The following is a 9,489-nucleotide window of genomic DNA, read 5'->3' as shown; positions in this document are numbered from 1 at the left end:
GAAGGTGAAGTCTCTCTGCCCTGCACGGTGTGGGAGTTTGTTGGGGAAGGGGTAGCTTGCATTCAAATCACTCCTTGGAAAATTAAGCATTGTTTAAAGGCGCTGAGAGAGGGCCTGGTACAAACAGGTATTTCCTGGTTCCGAGTGGCAGGAGGCCAGGGCTGGGGAGAGTGGCGAGGAGAAAAGAGGGGAGGGGAGAAAGGGATGTGGTCACTGTGTCCCCTCTAAGAGTCTTCGGCTTTGTCTTTCCGGAAGGGACTTCAAAGTGTGTCCTTTTGTGTGTACGTGTGTGTGATCTGGTGTGTGTGATCCGAGGGGAGCTTATCTGTGTGTCTGTCTTTTTGGATTTGTCTGTCTTCCAAGGAGGGGGCTTCTGGTCTCGCTGTCCCTCTGTAGGGGTCTCTCTGCCTGTCCTCTGGAACCCTGGGTGTCTTTACTGGAGAAGGATGGGGAGGCATCTGCACATCTGCCCCCTCGTGATAGGCGGTCGGGGTAGCAGTCACCCTCTCCCCCGGGTTGGGGATTGGGGGCTGTGGGCCACCTGTCCCTCTACCCCCAGGGGATCTGTTGGTCTCTAGTTAACAGCCATCCAGTCTCCACTTCATGCCCTGCAGGATCTTTCAGAGAATCTAGCCCCAGCCATTAGAGAACCGAAGCTGGAATCTCTGCCTCCGGGACCCAAACCTCCTGTTTTCCACCCACAGCCTGCCCCACCCGGCCCCACCCAGGCCTGGGGCGCCTTACTCAGCTCCCCATTCTCCAGCCTTCTGCAGGTGCATGCTGTGCCCCAACCCACTCTCCTGACTCATTCTCATAATGGGTTTGGGGAGACAGGTGCAGGGACTCTTCCCCTTCTCCTCTGGCCATCTGGGGGCCTGGGAAGAGAAAGAGAAGGAGGGCCCAGGTGGCTGCAGGTTGACTCACCATCGGTGCCCCCCACTCCACAGTCCTGCCTCCTTTCCTGTGATTCACCCACTGGGAGCTATGGGAATGACTCCCCCAAGCAGCAAGGAGAGCGATGAGATGAAGTCGCCGACGACGTAGCTGCCTGCTCTCCTGAGCTCTCCCAGCCTGCACGTTTGCTCTTGTTCATCCTTCTCTGTGCCTTTCAGCCTGGCCCGGGGAATCCTGTGATCTTGGGAAGAGAGAAGGACACGGGGTTGTGTCCAGGAAAAGTGCTGTGTTGGACCTCGCTTTAACTTGCACGTACAGCCCCAGAGGGAGGACAGCCTCTGTGTGTGTGTGTGTGTGTGTGTGTGTGTTCATTCATTCATTCCACAAATGTTTACCCAGCCCCTCTTGGCATTGCACCAAGGGCTGAGGGCACAGCAGTAACTGAGGAGAGACTAGGCAAATGGCTGACCTCGGGTTCAAGGATTTGGAACCCAGCCCTGTGCTCCAACCTGGGCAGACCTTCATAATCACTTCAAGTGGAGAGAAGAACACGAAGGACACGGGGTGGTGTCTCTGGGGCGTCAGCTGCTCAGAGGAGACCCAAATGCCACAGATCCCTCTCCTGCTCTGCTCCCCAGTCTGTGCATTTATTTCCCACAGGAGGGAAGGAGATAAGACCCAGGATTCAGGGTTGCAGTGGCTGGGCCACCCCGCAAGGCTCTGTTAGGGAGCAGGTAGAGGCCGGCAGTCCTTGCACTTCTCACATTCACTGAATTACCCTTTCCTGGGCTCTGGGGTGGTGCAGGAGTGGGCTCCGGGGCGGGAGCAGCTCTCTGCTGCCCCCACCTGAGTCCGGCCTGTAGGTGGCAGGTGTCAGGTTAGGCCCTGCCCCCTCAGGGCCTAGCCACTCAGCTACAAGGCCGATCCCCTCCTCATGGGCTGGGCTCTTTTTTATAAAAGGCCATCCGGGGAGCTGTACCCCACCTAGGAGCAGCTTCTCAACTCCTCGAGTCTCTGTGTGCTTCAGCCTCCTCGCCTCCTCTCCAGCCTCCACCATGTCCATCAGGGTGACCCAGAAGTCCTACAAGGTGTCCACCTCCGGCCCCCGGTCCTTCAGCAGCCGCTCGTACACCAGTGGGCCGGGCGCCCGCATCAGCTCCTCGGCCTTCTCCCGGGTGGGCAGCAGCAGCAGCTTCCGGGGCGGCCTGGGCAGCAGCATGAGTCTGGCTGGAGGTTACAGTGGGGCCCCGGGTCTGGGGGGCCTCACAGCTGTCACGGTGAACCAGAGCCTGCTGAGCCCCCTCAAGCTGGAGGTGGACCCCGACATCCAGGCCGTGCGCACCCAGGAGAAGGAGCAGATCAAGACCCTGAACAACAAGTTCGCCTCCTTCATCGACAAGGTGAGGGCTCCCCCTGCGTGGCCGTTGGTGCCTGGGGCCGGACCAGGATCCCAGCCCTTTCTCTTGGTCACCCCACCCTCCGTGGGCACATCTCCAGGCCCTCCCTGGCGTCCTGCTGGGCCCCACCCACTCTGGCAGCACTCCCGCTTCCGACGGATGTCTCGGCGCCCTCCCCCCGCCCCATGCACTTTGGTTTGGGCTGGGGAAGGGATAGAGAGGGGGTCCGGGCGGCTTCTGACTCTAAATCTCGGGGCTCCCTCCCTCACTCGCCCATCTCACCCCAACTCGAGGTCTGATCGTCTGTAAAGCTTTCAGCTCTGGAAGAGTCCCAGCTGTTCAGCTGGCGGGTGGGAGGGCAGTTCCTCCCTCAGGTTCACCCTTCTCCCTAGCATGGCCCCAAGGGCTTCTCAACAGTGCTCCTGTGCTTTAAATTTTTTTTTTTTTTTTTTAAATAGGAGATTGATAGGATTCTGGGAGAAGGAAGCGGCTGTCTTGATTCAAACAGGCAAATATTGATCCAGGCCTTCTGCGTACCGGGGCCCGAGTGTTGGGGGCATCAAGATGAGTCATAACTTGGCCAGGGCCCAGGGAGCCGGCCGTGTGGGCGGCGCCGGGCGGGGCCGAGACCCGCCCCCGCCGGGGGCTGAGGGGCCGAGGCCCGCGGTACTGGGGACCCGCTCCTCTGCCTGGGGGCGTGTATCGTGGTGGGGTGGACGCCAGGGCCTGGCTTCAGGAAGATCCATCCAGGATTCAAAGTATGCGGGCGTGCGACACCCCATCTGCGTTTCACGTCCTGTTAAACCCCACGATTTACGGCTTTAGATAAGGCGTCTGTCCGCCAACGCCCCTCCCCGCTCGGCCCTTGTCCCCTCTCACTCTTCCCTACCACCCCGGCTCCGCCCCAACGAACTGGCTCCGCTTTCCCAGGGAAGGCGCCAGGCCGGGTTTTGCAGCCTGGGGGTTTGCCTCCTCAGGGGCCCCAGGGCCCCCAGCGCACAGGAGGATCAGCCCCTGCCTGCTGACTGGCTCCTGGGAGGCATTTCGGGAGCGGAAGGAGGGAAATCCTGGGGCAGATTAGCACCTTTAGGAATTGGAGTGCCCCAGGAAACCAGCGCTCCCCTGATTTTGGGAAGTGCTTGCTGGTTCCTTGGCTTTAAGCACCCTTCACTTTACTTCTTGACTGCGTTTTGCTAGCTCCGGGGTCCTCCCAGTGAATAACTAAGCACAGGCCGAAGGTTCCCAGTGCTCTGCCCTTTCCTTTGATGGACTACCTTGCTAAATCTGATTTCCTCATCTACAAAATGGGCACTCTAATCCCTAAGTTAAAGAGGTTTTGCCTATTCAAGCATATAATGTATGCAAGAGCTTAGCAGTGTTTGGCCTACATTAAACAGTCTAATAAGGCTAAATGTTATTATCACTTATTTTTTATAATTTTGGGGCAGAATGAGCTGGGGAAGAAAGGGATTTACAGAGAGGGATTTGCTGGATCTGGACCAGACCCTTAAGATAACCTTCTAAGTCCTCCCAATTTAAAAGAAGTCCAACTTTGGGTTGATTTAAAAAAAAAAAAAAAAAAGTCATTCCTCTTCTTGGAACCAGTTTATTATTCTTTCTTTTTAAAAATTTCCCTTCCAACATGCCTTAATTTCATCCTAAAATCTGGATTCCTTGAGCCCCAAGGAACCTAGGACCTTTGTGTTTGGGACAGGAGGACAGGATTGTGGATTCGGGGAAGGGTAGGGTAGGGTGGGGTTGGATGTTGGAGAACTCAAAGGGAGGGCTGTGGGGAGGAGGGCCTTCAGTTTGCAGACAGATTTACCTTGTTTCTTGCCTCTTCCCCAGCTAAAAGTGACTTCTGCACAGGGGTGGGGCTCTGGATAGGGCTCGCCTGAGTTCTTCTAGGCCACTGCAGGGTTGAGGAGACCCAGGCTCAGAGAAGGGAAGCAATTCAAGATCAGGTAGCAGTGTTGGGCTAAAACCTAGGTCTTCTGGCGAATGCTCTCCAGGCTATAGGGCTAAAGTTTCCTTATAGTCAATGAGTCCCTCAAAGCCACTCCAAATAATAATCATGATGATAATATTATTTGCTGTGAACAATCTACAGTTTTTTCAATCATATATAAAGTGTTAATTATAACTTGGCTGCTTTTATTGACTGCAATATACAATCTAAGTCAATAAGACCCATTTGTTTTGCAAATATAGCTTCAACATAACTGCTAGCTATCCTCTTACAACCATGTATCCCCTTCTCTCCCCCCAACTCAGCACTAATGGGGTTCCGGAGACCCCACTGCTTGGGGAGTGGATGAGGGGAAAAGACAGTGCTTGCTTCACGCCAGACTTTGAGCCCTGGCCTGATGTGCGATGTGGACCTCTCTGCCTCCTCATGCAGGTACGGCACCTGGAGCAGCAGAACAAGATTTTGGAGACCAAATGGAACCTCCTGCAGCAGCAGAAGACAGCCCGGAGCAACATAGACAACATGTTTGAGAGCTACATCAACAACCTCCGGCGGCAGCTGGAAACGCTGGCCCAGGAGAAGATGAAGCTGGAAGTGGAACTTGGCAACATGCAGGGGCTGGTGGAGGACTTCAAGACCAAGTGAGCCTCTGTCCTCCCCAACTGAAGTCATCCCACCCTGCCCGGCCCCTTGGGACCAGAGGCCTAAGACACCAAGGCCCTCTGCTTGCTGGGCAGTGCAGTCTTACATAACTAGGGTGACCCCAGGACAAGGTTTTTTCAGGACAGTCTAGGTTTATGTCCATTGTTAATAGCACCTCCCTTCCCCCTTCAATCTCAGAGCTGTCCCGATTTGGACAACAAATTATCTGCTAACGTTTACACAGTAAACTTAAAATGGGAGACAGAGGTAGCCAACAGGACTCTCTTGTATACTAATAGCCCTAGACTCTATTTCTTCCTTACCCCTGATTTCCAGCACATTCCAGAAAGTTCTGTCTGAGGTTTCATGTCAGTGCCCGTTGCTAATCCTCATATGCCTAATCCAATGTGTATTCGTGGATCTGGAGAGAGATTTCCTGCTCCAGGCCTCCCCACTTGCTGATGATAGCATGGAGTAAGGGTGGGGAAACAGTAGCTGGTTGGGGCAGAAGGACCAGACCAGCCATCTCATATCTTCTTGCATTTCCATTAACTGAATTTTCTAGCTATCCTTTCCCCCCTCGAAAGACCCACAGCAACCTCACCTTTGCCTCCATCCTCTGATTATATCTCTTTCTCACCAGGTATGAGGAAGAGATCCAAAAGCGCACAGACATGGAGAATGAATTTGTCATCATCAAGAAGGTGAGGGAGTACCCCTTCCCCCATCAGACACTGGAGGCTGGCGCTTAGAGACTCAGGCTAGAGGCTTTCTGTTCTTAAATGTTTCTAAGTAATGGGACAACATTTGGGTGCCTCCTAGGTATCTAGCATAGAAGGACAGAGAGGTAGTTAGGTGCATTTGGACAGAACTCTGGACATCAATGTTGGGACATGGTTAAGAAAACGGAGCAGTAGAATTTGAGGTCTGGCTATAGAAGGCTTCCTGGAGGAGGAGGAGGAGGAGGAGGAGGAGGAAGAGGACAGAGGAGGAGAAGGAGGAGGGGAGGGGAGTGGGGGAGAGGGAAGGGTGTGTAGAAAGCAGAGGTAAAAGGCCTGGGGCTGGGGATGCAGGTGTGATGGGGCAGAGACTGGACTGGGTCAGGCCACACACAGTGAGGGGGAGAAGACAATTACTTAGAAAGTTCTAAGTCCAGGCCATTGATTGGTGCCCCCGGCTTGGGGTCAGGAGTGGGCACTCAGCTCAGGCTCCCCTCCCCCTGCCCCGCAGGATGTGGATGAAGCTTACATGAACAAGGTAGAGCTGGAGTCCCGCCTGGAAGGGCTGACTGACGAGATCAACTTCTACAGGCAACTGTATGAAGAGGTACGTTCTTGGGCACTGGAGACTGAGGTTCCCCAGCCCCATCAGAGGCCCCTCCCAGCCCCCAGCGCACCAACAGACAAGGGCCCACCACTGAATAATTACAACTGCCAATAGTAGCCCGGCACGGATGTTCTATATGTTCTGTCCCCCTGCGTGAGGGAGGGTTTATTATCCCGCTTCACAGATGAGAAAATGGGCTCAGAGAACTGAAATAGCCTGTCCAAGGTCGTCATACACAGAGTGGTGACCCAGCTGCAGCTCAGGCCTGCTCTGTCCCCAGGGCCTTATTTAGATTCTTTGGGCCGAATGAGAGCCCTCTGTGGGCGCCATACTGGTAGCTGAGAGTGCGGAAGGGCACTGCCCCTCTGGTTTCTCACCCAAAGCCAGGTTTCCTTTTATCCCGGCCTCATTTCATCTTTACTTTCCTCCAAGTTCCAGGTCTTTGACCCATCTTCCTTCTTTAGGAACTTTGCCTTCTCTCCAGCCCTAACTCCCACTGTCTTGTCCTTTATGGAAGGCCCTTCTGCAGAAGGGAACTCCTTGTGTGCGGGCCCAGGGCCTCACCACCTCCCCTCCCCACCACAGGAGATCCGCGAGATGCAGTCGCAGATTTCTGACACCTCCGTGGTCCTGTCCATGGACAATAGCCGCTCCCTGGACCTGGATGGCATCATCGCCGAGGTCAAGGCCCAGTATGAGGAGATCGCCAACCGCAGCCGGGCTGAGGCTGAGACCATGTACCAGACCAAGGTGAAGAGCAGGGTCACTATAGGCTGGTGTTCCCCTTCTGGCTAGTTCTGTGCCCTAGTCCTTGAGGAGGGAGCAGGATTTCAAACTTGACTCTGCCTGCTGCGAGCTGGGCTGCCGAGCAGTGCTGGGGGACAGGGATGTCCCTGTGCCCGGAGGTGTAGAGGGGGGTGGGGGAGAGATGACCTGGGTTCTGGTGACTTGGCTGAGAGGGCATTCTCCCTCGGAGGGACCGGGGGGTCCCCTCTCAACCTCACTCCTTCTCTCACATCTGCAGTACGAGGAGCTGCAGACATTGGCTGGGAAGCACGGGGATGACCTCCGTCGCACGAAGACGGAGATTTCCGAGATGAACCGGAACATCAACCGACTCCAGGCTGAGATCGAGGGCCTCAAAGGCCAGGTATGGGCTGGGCTGCGGGTGGGAGAGGGTCTTGGGACACCTCCGGGTGAGAGGAGATAATGCAGGAGGAGTGAGGGGTCTGGGGGTTGGGGAAGGAATCCTAGACCAGAGTCAGGAGTTGGAGGGGCAGCTAGAGTCCAGATTGCTCCTGGGAGGCTGAGGGGTGCTGAGGAGGCCCCTCTGTGAGGGCCTGGCAGGTAGGTTGGGGGTCCAGAATGGGTCCCCCAAGCCTACTTTATTATATCTATCTTATGTATCAGGGTAAGATTGGGCTCTGATGCTTTAAGGAAGTTTAGAAAGCAGAGATCTAGTCCAGCTGGGGGTGGGGATAATACCGCACAGCGTCCCAGGTGAGAAGTTTGTGCGGGGAAGGGCCTGAAAGCTGCTCATGTTTCCCCATTCTGCTTCCTGAATCTCACCCACCTGTAGCATTTTCTGGGATTGAGCCAGGTGGAGTTGGTTAGTGCAGGTCAGGGAGAGGGGGTCCCTAAAGGAGGGGAAAGGGAGGGCGGGTGCAGGGGGAGGAGGGGAGGAGGCAAGCAGACTCTGCTCTAACTGCTTACCTGTCCGCTCCCCCCGCAGAGGGCTTCCCTGGAGGCCGCCATCGCCGATGCCGAGCAGCGTGGGGAGCTGGCCGTCAAGGATGCTCAGGCCAAGCTGGCCGAGCTGGAGGCCGCTCTGAGAACCGCCAAGCAGGACATGGCACGGCAGCTGCGCGAATACCAGGAGCTGATGAACGTCAAGCTGGCCCTGGACGTGGAGATCGCCACCTACCGCAAGCTGCTGGAGGGCGAGGAGAGCCGGTGGGTGTGGGCGTTCTCTGGCCGGCCCTGGGGCCCCATCCCTGGGACCTGGGGTGGGGAAGGGTGGGACTTGAGTCCTGTTGTCCTGGGCTAGGGCCAGGGGTTGGTCCTGACATCCCGTGTGTCCTCTGGGTACAGGCTGGAGTCTGGGATGCAGAACATGAGTATCCACACCAAGACCACCAGCGGGTACTCAGGTGAGTGTCCTGGTCCTGGGGGGGCAGGGCAGGAGGGCAGCTCCTATACAGTTCCCTCCGGTATAGCTGAGGAATCTGGGGCCCAGTTAAATGTCTTGTCCAAGGTCACGTAGCTGATAGCAAAGCTCTTTCCTGCCCTGCTCCTGGTTTTCCCCAACCATCTTGGAGGAGTGAACCAGGGCGGTTCCCTATCCCTGGGGACCACATCCATTCGGAGTAGCAGGGAGAAGGGGGCGTGGCACCTGATGTGTGCATGGGCTCCTGTGCTCACGTGGCTGCCTCTGTTCCTGACCAGGTGGGCTGACCTCAGCCTACGGGACCCCTGGCCTCAACTACGGCCTGAGCTCCTACCAGTCCGGCTTGGGCTCTGGAGGGGCCTCTGGCTCCTTCAGCCGTACCGGTTCCAAGGCTGTGGTTGTGAAGAAGATTGAGACCCGTGATGGGAAGCTGGTGTCCGAGTCCTCTGACATCCTGCCCAAGTGAAAGGCTCCTGCGATCCCTCCCAGCCTCCCCTCTCACTTGCTCCGGCAAGAAGGAGTTATGCAGGGGAGTGTTGGAATCAAAGACCTGAGGCTCAGTCCCGTCCTTAGCCCACCCCTGGGGGAGTCAACTGCCTGGGGCTCCCCCAACTAAAAGCCAATCCAAGTGTCTTTTTCAGAATAAAGCTTCAGCTGGCTCTGCCAACACATTTTGCTGTGTGCAGCCCTTGTCTGTCAATGGGGTGGGAGAGAGGTGGTCAGGAGGCCTCCTTCTGGGATCAGAAGGCTGGGGTTGGGGGACACGTGGAGGAAAGCCTGGCCTTCTCCAGGCTGTTCCCAGAGAGACTTCTTTGCTGAAAAACCTCGTTGATGCCTTGGTTTCAAATACCCCATTTCATTTGATCTGTGCAACAAACCCTGTTGGGGAGCAGAGCAGGTTTTAGATTGGACTATCAGGAGGTTTCCTTTCCTATAGACCTCACAGGAGGTCGGCATCAGGACCAGGGCCAGAGAGACCAAGAAATTAGCCTAATTAAAAAGTGGGGCTTCCCTGGTGGCGCAGTGGTTAAGAATCCACCTGCCAATGCAGGGGACACAGGTTCCAGCCCTGGTCCGGGAAGACCTCACATGCC

General features: G+C 56.0%; 1 protein-coding gene across 1 annotated transcript; it reads left to right on the top strand.

Annotated features, from left to right (window-relative positions):
- Positions 1–1,854: 1,854 nt before the first annotated feature.
- On the top strand, positions 1,855–9,066 carry KRT8 (keratin 8). The gene is made up of 9 exons (XM_082351343.1): positions 1,855–2,294; positions 4,693–4,901; positions 5,546–5,606; positions 6,133–6,228; positions 6,814–6,978; positions 7,253–7,378; positions 7,961–8,181; positions 8,320–8,378; positions 8,674–9,066. The coding sequence occupies exons 1-9, from the start codon at positions 1,950–1,952 to the stop codon at positions 8,859–8,861; spliced, it is 1,470 nt and encodes a 489-aa protein (XP_082207469.1). The 5' UTR covers positions 1,855–1,949; the 3' UTR covers positions 8,862–9,066.
- The last annotated feature ends 423 nt before the right edge of the window (positions 9,067–9,489 follow it).

The sequence above is a fragment of the Balaenoptera borealis genome (assembly GCF_965194805.1).
Source record: "Balaenoptera borealis genome assembly, chromosome: 13".
Classification (NCBI taxonomy): Eukaryota; Metazoa; Chordata; class Mammalia; order Artiodactyla; family Balaenopteridae; genus Balaenoptera; species Balaenoptera borealis.
The sequence above is the reverse complement of the archived record's forward strand: the minus strand, read 5'-3'. Positions and strand labels throughout refer to the sequence as shown.